The 22,812-nt window shown below is 39.5% G+C and overlaps 1 protein-coding gene across 8 annotated transcripts in view; it reads right to left on the reverse strand.

Annotated features, from left to right (window-relative positions):
• KAT6B (lysine acetyltransferase 6B) overlaps window positions 1-22,812 on the reverse strand; it is a 92,140-nt gene that overhangs the window by 47,830 nt on the left and 21,498 nt on the right. For all 8 annotated transcript variants that reach the window (XM_081191507.1, XM_081191505.1, XM_081191500.1 and 5 more), the window contains 4 exons: window positions 13,599-13,707; window positions 6,175-6,290; window positions 5,883-5,964; window positions 4,423-4,555 (listed from right to left, as the gene is read on the reverse strand). In XM_081191507.1, the coding sequence (XP_081047633.1) occupies window positions 4,423-4,555; window positions 5,883-5,964; window positions 6,175-6,290; window positions 13,599-13,707 (440 nt within the window). The remainder of the gene's footprint in view (window positions 1-4,422; window positions 4,556-5,882; window positions 5,965-6,174; window positions 6,291-13,598; window positions 13,708-22,812) is intronic.

A 22,812-nucleotide genomic window follows, 5' to 3' on the forward strand; every position in this document is an offset into this window, starting at 1 on the left:
CCCCTTTTGTAAATAGACTGAGGCAATGAAGTTGCAAGCTGGAGTCCTGGAAAGTCTTTTGTAAAAGATTAAATTTCCATCGGTAAAGAACAAAACCCCCCTTTGGAGGCAGGAGAAGGGGGGGAAGTTGAGGACTGAGTATGCCTGCAGGAGAGAGCGAAGAGATCTAAAACACCGCCGCTCTGACCCTGGAAACGGGCTGCTAGTAGGACTGACGTATTTTGGAATGTTCATTGACAGCGTTTAGAACGTTCATTGACAGCTAGTTAAAAAAGAGAAATACATTGTTTCTACTGTTTCCGGCTGCTTTAAAAAGGAGTAAAAGTAACTGAAAATTGAAACTAACTTGAAACTAATTTTTGGATTGTTTAAAAGAGGATACTATTGACTATTACAAATAGAAACTGTTTCCCCCTAGTGGAAGCCTTTGAAACCGATTGCTTTACAAGAGTTGGGTTAGGGAAATTTCCAGCTGCAAGTTAAAAACTGTGAGACTCTGGGACTGACCTTGAATCTTTTAAGTGTTATGGTTAATGGAAGAGGAAAAACAGACCAGTCAACTGCTGACAAAACATTGCCCCCCCCCCTGCTTTTTCTGTTGCAGCCTTTGTACCAGTATATGTAAAACCAAGAGAAATGTTGACAGAAGAGGCTCTAGTGGCTGCATTATTTAAGATAAATGATTCATTGGATCAGCTTCACAGGAAAATGGACACGATAAATGCGAAAGTGGATGTTTCAATCATTAAAACTAACTTAAATATAGAAAGTATAAATAATACTAATATAGAAACTACCCAGAAATTGACACAGGAACCAATTTCGATACGGCTAACTGCAGAGGAGGCCAGGGAAAAAGCTGTTGTTGCTGAATGTAAAGAAACACAACTGGAGAGAAAGAGAAAGAGAGCCCCAGCCTTACAGAAGCAATTTGATGAATATAAGTTGACACTTGCTATGACTGAACTTAAAGAAAAACAGACAAATTTGAGGATTAGAGTTCACCTTTGGTGGACATGCCCAAGGATTAAGACACTTTGGGAGATGATTCATAATGAAATGAAAAAGGTATTTAAATATCCCTTTTTGAAGAAACCAGAGGCCTTTCTCCTGGGCATGGTCGGCCAATTGGTGTTAAAGAAGGATAGAACTCTTTTCACGTATGCAACAATAGCAGCAAGAATACTCATTGTGAAGCACTGGAAGACACAAGATTTATCTATCCGGGAAGAATGGCAGATGAAGTTGATGGACTATATGGAATTGGCGGAAACGACTGGCAGAAATCCGAGACCAGGGAGAAGAATCGGTAGAAGAAGACTGGAAAAAGTTTAAGACTATTTATAGAAATATTGTAAAAATAATGAATGTTAGAAAAATGTTGGAATGAAGTTATATGGCTTTAGTAGAAATGTTATAAGGAATTAAGTATAAATAGACTAATAGAGTATTAAAGGGAAAAATAAGATTAGAATATGTTAAGATAATTATAGGATAGAAAACAGGAAGATGGAAAGGAATTGCTGAAACAATTAATAGAAGTGGAATACAAAAAGGGAGGTGTGAGGAGGTCGTGGAAATAAGGGAATGAAAGTTAAGATACTGAAATTGTTTTGTGTTTTAAATGGTTTGCGTCTTGTTTTGTTAATCTTATGTTCTTTCTTTTCTTTTCTTTTCTTTTCTTTTTCTTTTCCTTTTCTGTTTTTTTCTGTTTTATTGTGTTTAAATGGTTGGAAAATCAATAAATATTATTTTTTTTTAAAAAAAAAGAAATACTGCCCCTCAATGAGGCCAAACTTAAATTCACAAAATGTTTAAGGGTATGCATATCCCCAGAAAAAAGCACTGGATACTGCATTTGGTTTCGGTTATTCATCCCTCCCTTCAAGGCATTTGCAGATAGTGAAAAGTGCATGAGTTCCTAGATTAAATATTCCTGAATATTTTTGCACAGATTGTAGAACCGATATGTGACACGGCACAGATGACCATGCAGTAGAACATTTCCAAAATGCAGCTGTCCTGTTAAGACAGGGTCTAAATGGGTCAAAGTGTGCTTCAGGTTTTGGTCAAAGAAATCCCTACAGAAAGGGAATATGCATTCCTTAGGCTCAATATACAGTTAATGGACTTTAGCCTCACTAGTTTCAATGGTCTCCTTGACTATATGCTGCACTGCGTTACAACAGTAAAGCTTCTGCCTTTTGAAGACTGTTACAACTATAACATGATCCCAGGAGATCCAAGCCTTATGCTACAAAACCTTCAAGATACTTGACTGCTTCAAAGCCAGCAACTGTAAAAATGACATTCCAATAATGCGGAGGAAGATAACACCCTAAATCCGGTATAATAGGCTTTTGTGGGCATGCTTCGTTACAAAAGGGCTACATTCATATTAATTAAAAAATACACTTAAAGTAATGGAATTCTTAAAGAAAGATGCGTTTCTGTGCAGCATTAAAGACAACCTACACAAGCACTAATGTGTTATTTTAGTTAAGAAAAAAAGCGTAAGTCCAACCAAGAACCGTGCAGAAGGTACAAATAAAACATGATAAAAGGAAAACAAGAACTGGGAAAGGCTTGACATGAAAGATACCAAGAAGCAGTACTGAGTTTTACTGGGAAAGTGCATCTAGCTTGATTAAGTGCTGATTTAGCTAAAGGCTAATGCAGAAACGTAAAGATAATGCTGAGGAACAGTCAAGAGACGCCAAACCAAATCTCTTATATTTGCGATAAATGCAAGCAACCAGGAAAGTTTATCAAACTGAAACCCACACAATGCTGCATAATTATTTCACATCAATTGTATTTTCTTCTCATTCCATCATCTTATTATTGTTAAGCATTATATATTTTGTTTTGATAGTGGTGAAACTGAAGTAATGAATATAAACAGATTAGAGAGGCAGCAGCCTGGGGCAACCATCTGGTTTGCTGATCTCCAATAGCCAAGCAACCCTCCATTTGGCCCCGAATGCATTCCCCACTCCAACCCATTACTGAGAATGGCTAGCAGTTAACAGTCACAATCCAGTTAAAATCTTCTAAGCCTTGCCCACATGTTGTTTGAATATTTCAATGCCAGAAGTTCAGCTCTGTTACCATAAAGCCTATCACTTGGTGCCATATATGCTAATAACCATCTGCCTACAGAGGTTAACAAGCTCCTGGTGCTATATGATTTCACATTGCTGTTCAATGCCACAATAAAGGTCCATTAAGCAGTGCCACTGCACAGTCAACTCTTTTATGATGAAGCACATAATGATTCAGCAATGTACAATATTTGTGTCATTTAGTTAGGTACATTTCATTAAGCAAAATGACATACACCTTTAAACACCCACCCACACCTCCCAGAGCAGAATTTATTCTGGAACGGATTCAACAAGCTATGAATTGACAATCTAGAGGTTCAATCTCTATGTCTATGTTAAATATACGCACCATGGCACTGGTACCACATGTCATCTTCCCAATGTTTTACAGTTTCATAAAAGATGAAGGGTTACAGATCTACACTTATTTCTAAAGAAGACAGCAGTAAGTTATTTCTGCAACTCTGCATCATCAACTACGGCAAGTGCAGACCTTCACCGTTCCAACAATTCAAATAACATAATTCAGTTGTCTCATAACATGATGACCCAATGTTCAACACAAAAACTGACAAACCACTAGGTAATTTTGCACATGTCTGCTCATCAGGAGTGAAAAATGGCTGCCATCAAGTGATCAAATAACAAACATTCCCTTGCAATAGGGGCACACACAAGTTCCACAACTTTTGCTACTAGATAGCAGCCAGTGGCAAGGGCCAGAGCAGAGGCCACATCAGCTGCCACTGCCACCTGACTGGTTATTTATATGGCTCTGTCAATTAATATGAGAACTCTGCTGCCTTAACTCCATCATCCAGAAGTGCTTTAATGTACTTAAAAAAGAAGCATGAACAGAAACATCTGTATGTTTCTATTTAGGTTAAAACCAGGTGCTTAATAATAATAATAATAATAAATAATTACAGTATTATTATTATTATTATTATTATTATTATTATTATTACCCCACCCATCTGGTTCAGCCACTCTAGGTGGCTCCCCACAGAATATTAAACAGAATAAAACATCAAACTTTAAAAAATTCCCTAAACAGGGCTGCCTTCAGATGTCTTCTAAAAGTCAGATAGTTGTTTATTTCCTTGACATCTGATGGGAGGGCGTTCCCCAGGGCATGTGCCACCACCGAGAAGGCCCTCAGCCTGGTTCCCTGTAACCTCACTTCTTGAAGTAGCAGGAAGATGTACGAACTTGGAACAACCCAGCAATGAAATCATTTCTCATCGTAAGAATCTGCCTGTTAAGTGCAACACCACCCAAATGTAGAAGACAAGCCAAACCCCAAAACACTTACAACATTCGTTGCTTTAGTTTATTTTTTGGTCGCCCAATAGGTTTTGTGTATCGCCGCCTTATCTGTGATGCTCTCTCTTGAAGTAACTTCCTTCCTTTTTTCTTTGGTCTGCAGACCTGGCAAATCCACATCCCTGCATTAATTATTCAAAAAAGATTTTGTTCAGGTGAAAGTGCATGAGCATCAGGTCCCAGTCATTAATTCTAGAAATTTCCCAATGAACAACAGAGTGATGCTGGTACATCCAATGATAGGAAGGTTTGTAGACTCTTGGGTCTGTTACCAGAAACCTGAAGTCATGAGACAGCAGCAAATAAAGCAATCTCACCTACTGAAGAATTTCAATACCTCAATTGTCAATTTTTATTGTATTTTAAATATATTGTAAGCCATGCCAAGAACCCTTGTTAGTAGGTAGGGTACAAATATTCCAATAGCACAGTGCAGTTGCAGAACCCATCTGTATGACTGTCCATGGGCCACAAAAAAAGATTTTGCAACTGTGACTCGGGTCCTGGCAACATCCAGTCTAGGCACAACTGATGTCCTATGACTTTTAGGAATGGCTATTATTTCTAAGGTTGAGAGATGGTAAATTAAAGTCACTGGGACTGCTGGCCTACAAAACAGCAAGACTGCAACTTGTCTATTTTGCTAGCATGCTGAAGCGGAGAAGACAAGCAGGCTACATTTAACTTTTAAAAGCTTTAAATTAAATATTCTAGGTATTAGAATAGAATACAGATGACTTTGAGGATACAAAAGATTGTTTCCTTGCAATAACAATAAACTGATTGCCTGAATCAGAATTCTGTAACCAGCATTATCAGTACCAAAAGCTTTTAGTGGCTTGAACTATAAACGACAATAATAAGAACCACATTTTGATCAGCCAACAATATTGACAGGTTACTGTCGCCTTCCATTTTAACATTACAGGTAACAACGTGAGCACATTTTCTTGCATGCATGTGATAAAGAAGGTGAACTATATTTACGGACTTCTTAAAAACTGCAAAAAGAAATGCCAAGTCCTATTATTTGAAGGGTAATTTGGTAGAAAATTAAATTAGATGAGGGAAATCTGAGCTGATGGTCCATGCTCTGCCACAAATTTATACTGTGACAAATCCTTAGCTCACCAGCTACAGAAGCTGCTACAAAAAGACAAGAACAACAAAAAAGAACCTGAACGGCCCTCTTACAATTCAAATGTACTGTATTATGGAAGCTATAAAGAACACATAGAAAAAAGAGGGGCTATTTCGGAATGCTCCATCACAAACACATCAATGTATACAAGAATGAATAGCTTATGCATAAATAATTCACTGAATCAATTCATAATATTGAACTGAAAATCAAGATACACATGGAATGTACAAAAACATACATACATACATACATACATACATGCATAAAATCAAGCCATATACACTGAAAGCATTTTCAGAGATCACCTTTTGGCATTCGGGAAAGAGGTGGGTCACAGCACTCCATGTGGAAACCTCTATCGCAAGAATCACAGAAAAGCATATTATCCTGAAATTGAAATGGAGGGAGGGGAAACAAAAGTAATCTTACAAAAATATATTTTCATGGAGAAACTAGCAAAAGACAAAAACAAACAAACCATCAATCCCTTGGCATAATTTTCACCCAATTCCTACTACGCTGTAAATTTGGTTCAACTAGACCTAAATAATTAGAGCAAACATTATATATTATTTGTAATAAGGGATTAAAACTTACTGCATTTTTGCCTTGGATTCTACAGGCACTGCACGTCTTGCATTCAATACACTGCCATCTTAAGGCTTTTACATTTGTCGTCAACTCCAGACAGAATTTCAAACAGGATGGATGTCCTACAAAAAGGGAGTATTCATACATGAGGATTATTTATGTTCCAGATCACCTAAAGCTCTACGACATCTTCTCCAAGTACTATTTCATCAGTACTGGCTACTTTCAGAATTCACGTCTTCTCTCTCATGGACAGAAAGAGAGGCAGCTGCTATTACAAGACTGCCCAGAGAACCTCAATTATTTGGTGTCTAACAAACGTTAACAAATAAAGTTATATCCCTTACTAGTACTACTCAGAGTAGACCTATTTAAATGAATGGACCCAAGTCAGTCATGTCCATTAATTTCAATGGGTCTTCTCTGAGTAGAAGCAGTGTTAGAAACTGAGATAAAATAGCTAGGCGCCAAATGGCTCCCGGGACCTGGGTGCCAAAACAGTATGTCTAGTTGCCATGGGGGGGGGGGGGGTTGGCAACACTTTAGTTGCAATTCACATAAGAGACACATGCTGAATCCACATTTTTATCAGAAATTGTTAATACATGTTTAATTTTGGTGTTGACAATAAAAATATTGGTACCATACTTCTGTTTTCAAAACACTCTACTCTTTGTTAAACTCCTTAACATATTGTCTATCCTTAATGTATACTTTGAGGCTTCAAAGCACATACATTTCAGTAATCCTTGAGAGTTCAACTACTACTATGGTGAGCTTTAAAAAATGTACAGTGGTGCCCCGCAAGACGAACGCCTCGCAAAACGAAAAACTCGCAAGACGAAAGAGTTTTCCATTTTTGAGTCGTTCCGCAAGACGAATTTCCCTATGGGCTTGCTTCGCAAGAAGAAAGCCCATAGGGAAATCTCCGGGGACCTCTTTTAAAATGCTGGCGGTCAGAGCAAAGACTTTTGCCCCCCGCCGGCCTTCAGAAGAGGTCCTGGACCTCTTCTGAAGGCCGGCGGGGGGCAAAAGTCTTTGCTCCCCCCGCCTGCCTTCCCGGGACAGCGGAGACTTCTCTGCTGTCCCGGGCGATCTTAAAATGCTGGCGGGCGGCAGCGAGGGCTTCGCTGCCGCCCGCCAGCATTTTAAGATCGCCCGGGGCAGCGGAGACTTCTCTGCTGTCCCGGGCGATCTTAAAATGCTGGCGGGCGGCAGCGAAGCCTTCGCTGCCGACCCCCAGCATTTTAAAATCCCCCCCGGACAGCGGAGGCTTCGCTGCCGCCCGCCAGCATTTTAAAATCGCCCTGGGACAGCAGAGGCTTTTAAAATGCTGGCGGTCGGCAGCAAAGCCCTCCTGTCCCCGGAGCTTGTGGGGCGGGAGGTGGGGAGAAGGGCTTTTCTTCCCACCGCCAGCCTTCAGAACAGCCTTCTGAAGGCTGGCGGTGGGAAGAAAAGCCCTTGTCCCCCCCCCCAGCCTTCAGAAGAGGTCGGGGGACAGACTGTCCCCGGACCTGGTCTGAAGGCGGTTTCCATAGGAACGCATTGATTGATTTTCAATGCATTCCTATGGGAAACCGTGCTTCGCAAAACGAAAAACTCACAAGAAGAAAAAACTTGCGGAACGAATTAATTTCGTCTTGCGAGGCACCACTGTATCTTATGTGCATTTTCATTGTATTTCTACTCTTTTCTCTACCATAAAGAGAGAGAGAGAGAAATACTTGCCAGTTAGTATTACGTAGGACTTTTTATTTGTGGCTATGCACATATATGTCTGGATGTAGTAATTCAAAATTATTCCTGCTTCCAGTTATTTTTATTTTCTAGCTCTAATTTACAGCCACGTACCAGACATGCCTTAAGTGTCTTTTTTACAAGGTGCCCATTCAGCTTCAAGTATGTTTGGAAGAAGCCAATTATCTAGAACTATTTCCAACTAGCTTCAGGCTTGGTTTTGGCACTGAAACAGCTTTGGTCACTTTTATTGAGGACGTGCATCAAAAAAGAGACAGGAGGAGTATGACCCTGTTTGTTCCCTTTGTTCTCTCTGTGGCTTTTAAAGCCATTGAGCAAGTTATCTGTTGGGTTTGCTCCCTCTGGGACTTATTTTCTGGCTTCTGGGGTGCTGGCCAATGAGCATGATGAAGGATTTAAGGCAGAGCTTTCCAAACTTTTCATATTAGTGATACACTTTTTAGACATGCATCATTTTGGGACATGGTGACACAATTTTACTAGCAGACCAGAGGCTAAACTAACCCCTTTCCAGCCCTGGGAGAAGTGCGGGGTGTATTCGTGCAACATACCTACACACTATAGCCAACACACTAACGTGTCACAAGACAAGCGTTTGGAAAGCTCTGATTTAAGGGGTCATTCTTATTACCATCATAGAAGCTTTTGAGATACACATAGTGATGGGCCCTTTATCTTCCTTTGAAGACGGGCATCTTCAAAATATTACGTATGATAGGTATCTGACTGCTAGTCAAGAAAATCCTGGTTGCTTCTTGAATTAATTAAAAACAAGAAAAAAGGAGAGGCTTTGCATCTTGGAAGCTGTCCTGTCTGGGCTGGAACATCACATAATTTTTGGTTAACTGGAATGAGGCTTTGAGAAGCAAACAAAATTAGGCTAAGGAAATAGTAGACTGCAGGTTAATGTCTTTGTTTTCAATTTGATTCACACTTCTAGGTGCGAATGGTTTTTTGTAGCAGCTTAAATTGCCTTTGCGATGAATGACAGGTCTCCATCTGAGAAATGAGGTGAGCTTTGGTTTTTAAGTATCTCTTTGATTCTGGAACATTGCGCTCACTGGGTGCCTTTCATCTGAGGCTAGTGAGTTTTTCCACAGATGGCACTACATATGGTGGCAAAGTCCCTTATGAAGATTTAATGAGAAGGAAATTATTTAGGGGATGGAACTGGAGGGGAACAACCAGTGTCTGGCTGGAGATTAAAAATAAGAAGGATTTCTTATCAGAGAAATACACAAAGCAAGTTGGTTCCCCCCAATCCTACTGTAACAATTTTTAGTGTACATCGTTTTCTCTCCATGAATCGCTCTGTCCCACTCCTACCATCTTTCTGGGATACTGAAAGCACGGTGGCTTGGTTTTCTTGACAGATAGACAGGAGGCCTTGCTTTTGGCTTCTCCTTAAGTCATTTTGGGAATATATTTTTTCTGCTGTTACCAAGAGGAAACTTGTATTCTTAGCCCAACAGAGGTTAATTTTTCTAGATGCTCTTTTTTATTTTTTGTTTTCCTTAATTTCTGTGGACTATGAATTATTTTTTTCAGGAATCTTCTAACTGGAAAAAGTAAATTGCATCACAACAAACTTGGTAGATACAAGCCTTTTGACTATCTTGTAATTTAGGCAGTTATTAACTAGTTTTGGCTCCAGTGATTGTCTATTTCATCAATGAGTTCCAGTGTTCTTAGCGATTTGCTCCTCTGCAATCAACAGTCACTTAGTTTCCACTCTGTGTGAGAACTAAAGGGCTCCCCTTTCTCAGCAGGCTGCAAGGAAGCTCCACCCACATTAAGTCATATGCCCCAGCTCTGACCACTTTCCCTGAGCGAATTAAGCCCCCTCCCTCATGCCCTATTACTGCTTTAACCATGTGTTTTAAGACAAGGTTTTAGTCACAAAAAATATATATAGCATTATTAAGCTTATGCCTAATACTCTGCAACGTTAAATAACGGTCATGTATATATACATATATAATATATTAAAAAATACAAAAAATACTCAACTACAAGACACTTTTCTGCACCTAAACAGTGCTTCCATCTTCAAAAGAGGCAATAAACACCTTCATGTTGTTATGAACTGCTGCTTGCCTCTGATCTAATTTGTGTCTGCTGTCCTTCTGACCTGGCCCCTCTTGTGTTCAACATATTCATCTCTCCCCTCAAACAACTGTGACACAGGCACCCTTATGCATGTCTACTCAAAAGCAAGTCCAGTCCAGTCCAATGTGATTACAGTCTAAGACAGTGGTTCCCAATTGGTAGCCTGTGAACCCCAGGGAGTCTGTGTAACAGTATACCTAAGCCCAAAGTCATTTTTATGAAAAACCTCTGAACAGCATGAAGATTTGTGTTTTTAAAAAATAATAATAATTGATGTCACCTGCAGTTAAGGTTTAGCCATCTGGCAATTTGACTGCCAATCTCAATGTCTCATTGTATAGCTAAATAATGGTAAGTAACTAATTAAACATAATTTACCTTTAATGAGGCAAAGAGAATGCATCAGTGTTAATTCGAACTGAAGCTGAACCATGAAAGTTGGGCGCTTCCAATTCTGCTGTTCCTTAGAACTGTCAGTGAATTGTTATAATGCAAAAAAGCTGATTACATTATGCACTGATTAATGAAATGTTGTATTTGCAGACAGTCAGAGCATAATGAAAAGCCATATTTGCAGACAGCCAGAGTGTAATAACCAATCTCCAAAGAGCACCTTATACACATTTAATAGATACCAAATTAAATTGTATTTTCATAAGTGAATTGTGAAGCCAATAGATTTTTTTTCAGACATATGCAAGAACAAAAAACTACATCATTTGGGGGGGGGCCTCTTGGCAAATGCATTAATCATCTATAAAATAGTATCATATCATCTTAAAATGGCATTAATCTATGGTGGCATCCAGATGCAAAGCTAAGCTATAAACTGCAGTTAAGCACATTAGTCTGTACACAAGCAGCCTGCTCATACACACAACTTGAATTCTCCTACTTTTCTCCTTTCCTCCAGCAGGGATCCTCCAGCAGGGAAATGCTCAGCTTGTCACTCTGTGGTTTGATTCCCCACTGGAGAAAGGGAGAAGAAAAGTGTGTGTGCTTAAGCTGTGTGCACTAGCTCATGTACAGACTAATTTGCTCAAACGTGGTTTATGTTATACTGTTGCATTACCCCATCCCCACCCCGCTAAATTCTTAAGTCTTAAACTGTAAGGCTTGCAAACGCAATTCCATCCCAACGTTTAGGGCCACTATGCAAGACCAGTGTTTACCTATGTGATACACGAAGCACATGTAGGCATGTTATATTCAATTCAATTCGACTCAGAAGACCCATTGAAATTAATAGGCCCAAGTTAGTCACATTCATTTCAATGAGTCTAGTTTGAGTAAAAGTTACAGCCCATAAAATTTAAATACACATGAAGGGGGGAAAGTAGCCCTTAAAAGTTATTCTACAAAACGGACAGGTTTTGACAACTCAGTTCTTTAACACTTGAAATGAAGACAACCATCTCCGCTGCTAAGACAGCAACCAGGAGCAGTATGTATTTTACAACTAAAGAACAACCCAGCAAACCAACCCCATGATATGGATATACCACATAGTAAACTATGAAGTCAAAAAGGTTTTCTCTTCTCTCTGAGACAAAGGCCTTTTTGGCGACCAAAATATCACATTCTTCAGTTGTATCTCACTGCCTTGTATGCCATTTTGGCGTCTATCATGGCAGAACTTCTATCATTATGTCTTTCAATTCTTTCACAAGCACTAAACTATTGTGAAACATAAGGACTACAGCATTCAACCTTCTGTACCTGAATTAGATGCCCAGAAAACAAAATTCTGACCTCCTTCCAGGGTTAGAGGGTGTCACTTTCCATCTAGCTTTGAAAGCTGGTTACTGCACCCACCCACATCACCAAAAGTCAGGCAGGAATAGATATTTCAGGACCAAAGCAGGAGATCCTAATTCTCAGCCCCACAAGTTTAAAATGATAAAAGAAAACAGAAAAGCAAGCAGGGTTGATTTGAAAAGGAAAGCTTTCAAGTTCACATAGGAGGAATTTACTTTCTTCATAGGCATAACAGACTATCCTAACATCTCTTGATGCTTTTCATAAAACAAAATAAGTAAGTGCTAAGAAGGAAAAAGTGACAGTAGTAATAATTAAATAATAATTTTTAGAGTTAACTTTTGGTCTCATCCAAAATACGTAAGGTAAAAAGAAAGTTAACAAAGAACGTCAGAGAACTATACAAGAACAAAAGCACAGGAATGGCAATAAACATTTCATTTTTATATACCATTTTAATGGCTGGGGATGGAAAATGCATATTTTGAACCTCAGAGGGGAGAAATGTGGCTTTGGTGGGGGGATAAAACAGGGCTAACTAAGCACACCAAATTTCTCTGTCCCAAAGATACTTTTCTTGTTATGTGTCTTTGTGAGTAACTGGTAGTTATTCGGGCAGTTTCCAAAAGCTCGCAGAGTGAAACTGATTAGAAGTCACACAGTTGTTGACTTAACATATATTTGTGGTGCTGAATGATGTATAAACATTAAAATCTCAATTTCTTCCAGCAGATGTGGCTATAAAGCACATTAAATTATTTTGAACATATTTTTTAAAAAAAGGTAACTAAAACTCTGAACACAACAAAAGCATAATGGGGGGGGGGGCTTTAGCTAACATTTTCACTCTGTGAATGGAAGGTGCTTCTCTTCCCCAATGCCCCTACCGATCTTCAGGAGGAGGGGGGGTTGCGGGCTCACGACCCCGCCCACACTCACTCCCGCGAGGCTGGCGCCAGCCTCGCGGGAGGCAGGGATTCCCTCAATTTGCATCCCCTGCAGCGCCAGCCAATCGGCTGGCGGCAGGGGCGGGCCTTCCAAAGGCCACTTAAGGTCGGGGCAGCCCTTGGCTCGCCCCTTTTCTCCCTTGCAGCCGACGCGGTTTCCCACCCACCCGCCCTTTAGGTTTTGCCACTGACCTTGCTATGGGCTTCGGCTGGTCACCGCAAGGGGCCTGGTAGGAGTTTTTCCATTTGGCTAATTGGCTGGTTTTTGAGCCACTTGGTTTTTTCGCCTACCTCGTAGCAAATCGTCACAACTCCCTCGGTTTTGGCGGTAGGCATTGGCCGGGGTATTGTCATGCAGATGAGGTTGGGGGGGAGGAACGCCATCACCTCCCCCAATGCTTGAAGGGTAGTTCGTTAAAGGACTCCGAGGGGCGACGCCTCGTCCGAAACCTACGGAGGCTAGGGCCTAAAGCGCGCCCCCGAGCGGTAACCCCTCGGGGAGCGCCTAGGGATATGCATCTCGGGTGGCTCCCCCTGTTGGTGTTTAACCCTTCCCGGTTAGACCGGATAGTCGGTTAGGGGCCAATGCCTAAAGCCAATACCCTTCTTTCCTGTAATCAATAAAGTTGTGGCCATTTACGCCCATTTAACCTAAATCTTTGTGTCCGTTGTCTTTATTTATTCCACCTGTGGGGGGGGGGGAGGGAATAGCCACGCAAAAAGGAAAGCTGCACTCATAGAGGGAACACTTCAGCTCACAGAAATGATGTACTACACCCTCAAAGAACCACTGGCTTGCAAGAACACTTGTAAAAGACTGCGAAAAGGTCTGTCTAATTTGGTCAGTGAAAGACTTACCACTACTGCCACAATCAGCACAGGAAAGGAGTTCTTCTGGCTTTTTCTCACGATTTGATTCTTTTGTCCCCAAACAGAAGCTACATATTGGAATGGGATCTGCTCGTGGCTAGGGAAAGAAAGTGCTGAATCAATTATTGGTTCTCTTGCATACAGAATCTTGTTTCCTGTTTTTGTGACCTAAAAATGTTATTCTCTTTTATTAAAACATGTTAGGCTTTTGTTTCGCAATGCAGAATTAAAATATCCTTAATATAGCCTCAGTTTACTAATACTAGATATTAATACCAGTTTGGTGCTTTTTCTTAGAATACTGAAAAAACTTCAGTGTAAAAATCATCTGTCAACATTTGGTTCTTCTGTCAACATACACACACAGTTTTGAATACCAAGAAATAGCCGTGGAGACTGAAATTAAGAAACAAGTTCATGAACAGCAGCAGCTGCTTATAATATCTCTTTCCTTACATGAAAACCAGACAATATTCCCCTCATCCACAAAGAGATCAGCAGCTGTCATTCTTAAATTACACATGAACTATTTTCACATGTATGGGTTCATAAATTATGTAACTGTGGAGCCACCACAGAGTAGCTCCCTTCCTACTATCTGGCAGAGCGCCCTGTGCCACAGCCCGCCCAGTTTAGCCGAGTCCCACAACCCTCAAGAGAGGTCTTTTCAGGGGGCAGCTGGGTGAGAGGAGAGAGCGGCAAAGTTATCTTCTACTGAAACTACTGATTTCTCTGGATCCAACCCAGTATCAAGAGGGAAATAAAAAAAGACAGAAAAGGCCATTTTTAATAATTCCTTAAAACGAGGAAGCTGACTATTTAAGGAGAGAAGTAAATAGGTAAGGAATCATGAGCACACAAGCATGGAGATTGGTGTGGTGGTTTAATAAGATTGGTGTTTGAGAAGAGGCAAAACCAACGAAGAACAGAGAGCATGCAATGAAATGAGTTCAAAACCATGAAAAGAAATGCTATAATAGTAGAGGAAGACATGGAAGGAAAACAGGTATACTGTGATTTTTCTGTGAACAAGCAGAAGAATCGTGAACAGACTATACATTTTAACTCTGAGAGACAGGAAGACCTATCAACAAATCAAAGATTTATTGCAGTCACTGACAAGTAAAAAAAACAACCCACGTAAGCCAGAATTTCAAATATCAAATCAATGTTTTCCCAATCATAATCCCATTGTATTTACAAAACTTTTATTTAAAAAACCCTCAATCTATTAATTACAGAAATAAAAGATCCAATTGAGTCAAATATTTCCTTAACTCCAACAATGATTTCAATGAGATATCTTCATAAAACAGACAGTATATTAAAGCATGTGTAACAGAAATTACCTACCATTAGCTAAAGGGCACTGGCTGCCTATATGCTACCAGAACAAGGTTAAGGTCTTACAGTGATACCTTGGGTTAAGTACATAATTCGTTCCGGAGGTCTGTTCTTAACCTGAAACTGTTCTTAACCTGAAGCACCACTTTAGCTAATGGGGCCTCCCGCTGCAGCTGCGCCGCCGGAGCACGATTTCTGTTCTTATCCTGAAGCAAAGTTCTTAACCTGAAGCACTATTTCTGGGTTAGCGGAGAGTGTAACCTGAAGCGTATGTAACCTGAAGCGTATGTAACCCGAGGTACCACTGTACTTTTATAAACACCTTAGGGCCAAGTTATCTTCAAGATCGCCTCACTCCTATGCCCTGGACCAATCTGTGTGTTCAGCAGATGGGTGCCTGCTTGAAAACACATCTGGTTACAACACCTAGTGATATTTTTTCAGTAGATTTTTGAGGTGTATTCAAATTCTGAGAAAGCACAGCACTCTTCTAAAGAACCAATTCAACTTATCTTCACGCAGCCAATCAGTCACCTATGTGACTATAGTTACCTTATTTTGGAAAATACATCTCATGCATGACAAAGTAAATCTCTGGATACAAAAGATGCTGTCCTGAAATAGAAACCCCTTAGGCAGAAGGAACTGTGCTGGTGTACCAGATGTCAGAGCATTTCAAATTACTTTACTCACCAGATAAAATCTGAACTTCGACAACTAGGATACAACTATAAAGCAAGTTTAATACAACATCAATAAATGATTGGTTAAAACTCAAACAGCAATACAGAAGCTAAGCCAACTAATCCAGTATCCACAATTTATGAACTAATGTCAATATCATTCAAATTACATTAGTTTGAACATACTGAAGGCTGTGTTCCAAAGACCAGTAAGAAAAACAGTTTTAACAAGAAAGCCTACTAAAGTAACTAGATCCAGGCTGAAATCCTTAGTCTGCAGCTGAGCACATAAAAAGTAGGACCCAATTATTCAGCACACAAAAACACATTTTATGATAACCTAATTAATCATAAACACAAAGTTTCAGACATTACATAATTTTACAGACTTGTTTTCCATACTCTGCCAAACATAGCAATTTATACGAGACATAAATCTATACCTGAAAAGTAATATCAACAAAGTATAGGAGAGGGGAGAGACTACTACTATTATTTTTAAAAGTACCAAACGAACTTTTACTACGCAGGGCATTTTATAAGGATTTCAAATGGTGAGGTTGATGTTATAACCAGGGGTGGATTTCCCATCATCCTGACCACTGACCACACTGATGGGGGCTCAAAGGAGTTGGGAACAACCGCTGGAGGGACCATAGTTTAGCCACTTCAGCCTATTAAAAAGGGGGGCACGGACACCAGTATTTCAAAATTCACCAGCCACAAGCACACTTGTCATCCGCCTTACATTATATTTCATGCAATCGTATCTTTTGGGATAGTTTCTCAGCTACCATACAGAAACTATAGTCTAGCAACTGATCCATCACAGGACAGAGGTTAATCAACACCTGCTTAATATCAGATACAAAACCTTAGAGACAAATCCCGGAGAATATCAGTTGTAATATGTGAATGAAGTTTGCAACCCTGGAAAAAAGAGCTGGAATAATCTAACAGCAAAAGTTGTGTTAAGTAATAAGCCAAGGAATGTGAACACAGAAACATCAAGATCTGTCTTCATCACTGCTGCCTCACCTGGCTGCGATCTGGGCATTTACTATGGCCCTGTGATTGTGTTAAAAAATTAGCCAAGCATGTTTTGCAACTGGCACAGGTCCAATTGGGACCACACAGAGATCTTTGGATGCCAGGCTGGCGAGTGACACCTCCATCTGGCTGGCCCCTCTAGCTTTCTTAAGCGGGTAAGCAGAAGAGCTTATTTATTGCATTTATATCCCATCCTTTTCTCCAAGTATATGTTTCACCCCCTCCTCAGATAATCCCTACAACGATGACCCTGTGAGGTAGGTTAAGAGGCTGTGACTTACCCAAGGTCACCCAGGGAGTTCCACCAAAGTCACTGCTTGGCCATCATTTAGTTTAGCAAATTATTAATTTTTAAAATGCCACATTTTTAAAAGGAGTGAGGAAATTAGTATGTAAAATATAGAATGATTCAGAATCATTATAGATACATATTCCAGGTGACCAATTTGGACTAGATTTACTATGAAAGCTCTTAAAGGGTTGTAACTCTCACTGTTCAATGACATAATACATACATCTCTAAATTTTCATACAGCTGAGTTTAAAGGATAGATCAATGTGTTTTCACTTGACCAAGCAGCCCAATCAATAGTAACAAGGACATTCTGCTGTCAAATGCAAGATACTGTTGATACCATCAGCTCACACAGCAGCTCCCCACAGGGGTTTTGTGTTGCGGAACCATGTTAGCTAGATCCTACCCATCCATGCTCTGAATAACACTTAAGATTAGTTTATTAGATTTCTTCTATGTCTTCTTCTTAAAAAGACCCAAGGCATCTTACAACTATAGACAGAGGCCACTCCATGCACAATAAAGAATATTCCCGTCAAGCTACATCATGCTAATTCTCTAAATTCTGGTAGAGGGAGACCATTCTTTTAATCAGCGTTTACAGATGTTATCTGTATTGCCTACCACAGCAGGAAAAATACATCGAGTAATGTTTTAACACATTTCACATGTGTTAGTAAGCAAGCACCCAATTGGGATTTCTTCTCACAACAGCTGGAACCATTAGAAGCAAATTCCAAAGTCATGATTGATCAATAATCAGCATAAAAGACACTTATAAAAATTAAAATTGAGCTAATGAAGATTGCATCTTACTTCAATAGGTTTTACTCAGATATATTTTAAACATGCTGTTTCAAATAACTGTTTTAAGTAAACTTGGGTATTTCACTGTAAGCCACTTTAGCTGAAAGGAGAAGCAATACCCAGATGTGTAATACTACTCACCAAAGTAGTGAGACTGTAGGAGTGATAAAACAGCGAAATATTAGGAAATGCAAGAATGCCAAAATACAGATGTCTTACATCTGGGTCAACAAATTCACACTGAAGGAAACTATAAAATGGAGCCAACAGTTCTACCAAGCTCCAGAGAACCGCAGAAGCAAAGCACACCTGGCATTTCTACATTGTACACTTTTCAATCCCCTTTACAACTGTGCCAAGTAATTTTATTTCAACAGGTTTGATATAAACAGAGAGGGTTTAAGATACAGAAACAACTGGAACTATTCAATTGATTTTAAAAGGCCAGCCGAAAGTAGAGAGATTCTAGAAAAAGCTTAACTACTCATTTTACCTGGAGAAGTAACCACACAGAAGGATTAAATTATACTTAATGCCAACAAACCTTTTCCCTTAAATGGCAGAAAACTACCTTGAGAAGGAGAGCTCAGACACAACCTGACATAGCTAATGATGGACAAATTTCCCTTTGGCTCATTTCAGTCATTTCCCCAAAAACATTTCTGGAAAATGCAAAAAGGAAAAGCCAAACCCTTTAGGTTTTTCATGAAAAATCAGAATGCAGATGAGTGGAGCATCATTTCCAATTAAGGAGAGGATAGCAAAGCATCTTCTGTTTCCAGTAAGCGTTCCCACCCCAAGTCTTCCTTCCCCTTCAGAAATATGATGGGGATTTGGTTTAGGACAGTGAAACAGGCAGGGAAGGGTTCCTAAGAGCAGCAGGGGCAAGGCCTCAGAATAGGAGTGCAGCTAAAGGAGAGAACAAAACAAAAACTATGGAACACGTTCCAACAATATTAGAAACAAAATATGAAAAAAATAAAAGTGGAAAGGCTTCCTACAGAAATATAGCTTAAATCCTCAATTACGTCTAACGGAAGAGCTGAGAAGCAAAAAGAATGATCCCAGTCAATGCTGTATGTATGTGTTTGGCTTAAGTTGCCTCCTGAGGAAAGGAGGAATGAGAATCATGTTCCTGGCTAAAGCTCTAGAATGTTCTTGAAACCGGCTCTGTGTAGGCATCAATTCCATGTGTGTAACTCAGGAATGAAGAAAATGTGGCCCAACCGGTGTTGTTGTATCACGACTCTCTCCCATTGGAGGTTTTCAAGTAGAGGTTGGATGTCCATCTGCCATGGATGCTCTAGTTGAGATCCCTGCACTGCAAAGGGTTGGGCTAGATTACCCTCAGGGTTCCTTCCAACTCTACAATTCTATGAAGTGTCACTAGCTCCAACTATCATGGTGAACGGCACAGAAGACAGATGCTGCAGTAAAATAACATCTGGAGGGCCTCAAGCTCTCCATTTCTGGTGTTAGTTGCCGCGAGATCCAGAACTTAACTTTGGAGCCACTTTATCACTCTACAACTCTTCCATTAAATAAAGAAATAAAATACTACCCTTTCAGATGATAAACTTTAAAAAGAGGCATGCAGCAAATTGTTCCCTTCAAAGGCAAGCAAATCCTGCCAAAGAACAGTTCTCATTACCCATGGTACTTCCACAAAGAAGTATCAGGCTTATTAAATTACAACTATTTGAACAAGGTCAAGTACTCAGCATTTAATTTGAAGTATTTCCAGGTATAACACTGTCAGGTCAGCTTAAACAAGCCAACAGAGGCCTAGAGCCTAATTAAATATTAAAACAGAATCATTCACATCTGTTTTTATCTGAGAGTGAAGTTACTGTACATCACTTGGAAGTAGTGCTCATTAATATACTCTACACATATCTCTCAAAGGTTACAGGAATACCAATGTTTTCAGAGGGATCTGTCATGAAACCTGCACAACATAACTAGAGGAGAGGAAACTGTTTCTTTCAGCAATATATCAATAGTTCTTTAATAACAAAAGAGACAATCAAACTTGGCTATATTTTAAGTTAAAAGGGATAGAATCTCCAGTGAAAATAAACCAGTTACTTTTCATAGGAACCCTTTTATCACTCATCTTATTTCCTTAGGTAAATCACTTGATAACAAGCATTCAGGAAGATGGTTTTGATCCAGGAGTAATTAAAATGAACAGCTGTCATGTTCAATTAAAGATCCATCACGCTTTTTGTTTTCATCTGCAAGGCAGTTTTTAATTGGTCTTAGGACCATATATTTAAAACACCAGGCATTTTAAATGAAGTTCCATGCCACAACAATGGAAAGACGAAAAGTGATCTGAATTCGGTATTCACTGCCTTAAAAGTCATGTTTTTATTTGTACAGTGCTTCTGTCCCTAAGTGGCTTGTAATCTAAACTTTGCTGGGGTAGGGAGAGAGAGATAACAACCCTTCCCAACCTGGTGCCCTCAAGATATTTTGGATTGCAACTCCCATTTCAAGCAGTACCAGAGGGCAGCTGGAAATACAGAGGACCACCATACTTTTTTTAAAGGGGGGGAGAGAGGAGAAAGAAAGAAAGAAAGAAAGAAAGAAAGAAAGAAAGAAAGAAAGAAAGAAAGAAAACAGCCTCACCCACCTCTTAAGGTTAAGGGAAGGGAAGACAGAAAATCTCTTTAAAAATCTGGGAAACTGCCTACCCTGCCCCCACAGTCTTTGGAACAAATTTATTTCTTTTCTTTTTGCCACTACCCCCCCCCCAATTGCCTGGCACTGGAAGCAGTCGAGCAGTAGGTTATATCTGTGGGTTCTGTAGTATAATATTGAAGCACTTTTTCTTGAAGCTGCTTCCCCCCACCACCCAGTAGTTCAGAATCCATACGTTGCTATACCCACAAGTGCTATGGACGGCAGAAGGGAGGGCATTCAAAATGGTCACCTTGTCCAGAATACTGACAACATGACAGCATGAAATTACCAAAAATCTGCAATCTACATGTGTCCTGCTGCAGCAGGTAGCTGTAGGATTGTCACTTCACCAAACCACAAGGAAAAGGAAGGTTGTTGAGCTACCCCATGAGTAGCATCTAATATAAATGTTGTCATCAATATAAAACACAAATAGTTGAGGCCCATTATGTGGGCTATACCAATGACCAAGGTATATATGTGCCTACAAATGTTGTAAAGGAGAGCTATCTCTTATTTGCAATTGGCAATGTGGATTTCATGGAGGACTTACAAAATCAAAAATTAAGAAGCAGAATCATTACTCACTGAAGGATTGTCTGAATAAAAATGAGTCAGAAACAAGCGTTGGTCCATGGTATGTATTAGAAGGGAAATTGACCAAATACAGCTTTATGAGATAAAGTGGTCTGTCAAATAACCAGGTCCTAAATTGTTTAGGGCTTTATATATTAACAATAAACCTTGAACTTTTGCCCAGTAGCAAATTGGCAGTCAGTGCAGATCCTTTATTGCAAATTTTCCTGCACAATTATGCTAGGTATTACTTAATTGCCTCAGAGCCAATATCAGATTAGTCCAAGTACTAGAATTTCCTCAGCCCGTCTAAGCAAAACCCACATTTTTGCATGAATAGCTGTTACATGACCTTGCAAGAGGAATCCTTGCTGCCCGTACTAGCTTAAAACAACAAGCTTCAACTTCATGATGATCAGAGAAGCGAAGCATACATTCAAGATCTTTGAGGCACAGACCATAATGAAACATTTTAGTTCACTCCACAGGCAAACACAAAACTAATACATTAATTGGCAAAATAGTCCTTGGTACTATGAAACTGTTAGTTAAAGTATCCCTTGTATATTTTGTTTTAAAATTTGCTTTTCAAAATGGTAATTGTTTGCATGATAGTATAAGATCTCTCTCAATGTCCTTTACAACAGTTATGCTTGGCATAGATTCTGATTATGTTAGCATTGTTACTGTAACAAAGTTAGGACTTGAAAGAAAGAGGCATGTGCTGATTAGAAATGTCTTGTTGGGGGAACATAAAAAGGCAAGTTGCTGATATTAATTTCAGAGTTTTAATGTTGAAAACTCTTTCATTGTGTGATATAGGTCTAGTAAGACACAACTATTTTATAACCCTTGCTGTTAAAAATATCTGTTATGGTGATGTATATTTTTTGATTAACCTCATGTTTAAGTTTTTATTCTGCAATAAATGGGCACCGGAGGTGATACTGCAGATGGTGTTTCGTTAGTTTGAAAAATTTATACATGGAAAACATACAATTCAGTTTCTTTCACATGATGCAGAAATTTGGAGAAGGTGGTATTTGAGAGCTGCATATCTATAGGAATTGCAATTACAGTCGTACCTTGGAAGTTGATCGGATTACGTTCCGGAAGTCGGTTCGACTTCCAAAATGTTTGAAAACCAAACTGCAGATTCTGATTGGCTGTAGGAAGCGCCTGTAGCCAATCAGAAGCTGCGGAAGCCCCATCAGACGTTTGGGTTCCAAAAGAACGTTCGCAAACCAGAACAATGACTTCCGGATTTGCAGCATTCAGGAGTCAAAATGTCTGAGTTCCAGGGTGTTTGGGATCCAAGGTACGACTGTACTCAATATAGTAATTGGGTTACACAGATACTACAAACTGAAAACAATATTTTAAAACATTGCCTTAAATCATTTTAATTCTCCTAAAAGAGGAAGTGTTTCATAAAAGGTTGTCTCACTTTCCACTGGAAAAAGAGAAAATTCTGGAGGGAGGTTGAAACACATACATAAATCCCCACTGTTCCTCTCAAGGACCCTGGCCTTCACTTTCTTCCAGGTATAGAAAATTAGTTTCACAAAATCTTTGCAAAGAATTCCTGTGACATCAGAGAATAATGAAATACACTCCCATTTTCTTATGAGAGAATGTTATTGCCTTTCAAAGCAATCTATTTCGTTTCATTATTCTTTAAAATAAATACAGTATACCAAGTGCTCTAGAATCACAGTAATCACTCTTAAAACAATCTACATAATGTACACCAGTGAGT

This window comes from Podarcis bocagei, assembly GCF_964188305.1.
Source record: "Podarcis bocagei genome assembly, chromosome: 4".
In the NCBI taxonomy this organism is placed as follows: domain Eukaryota; kingdom Metazoa; phylum Chordata; class Lepidosauria; order Squamata; family Lacertidae; genus Podarcis; species Podarcis bocagei.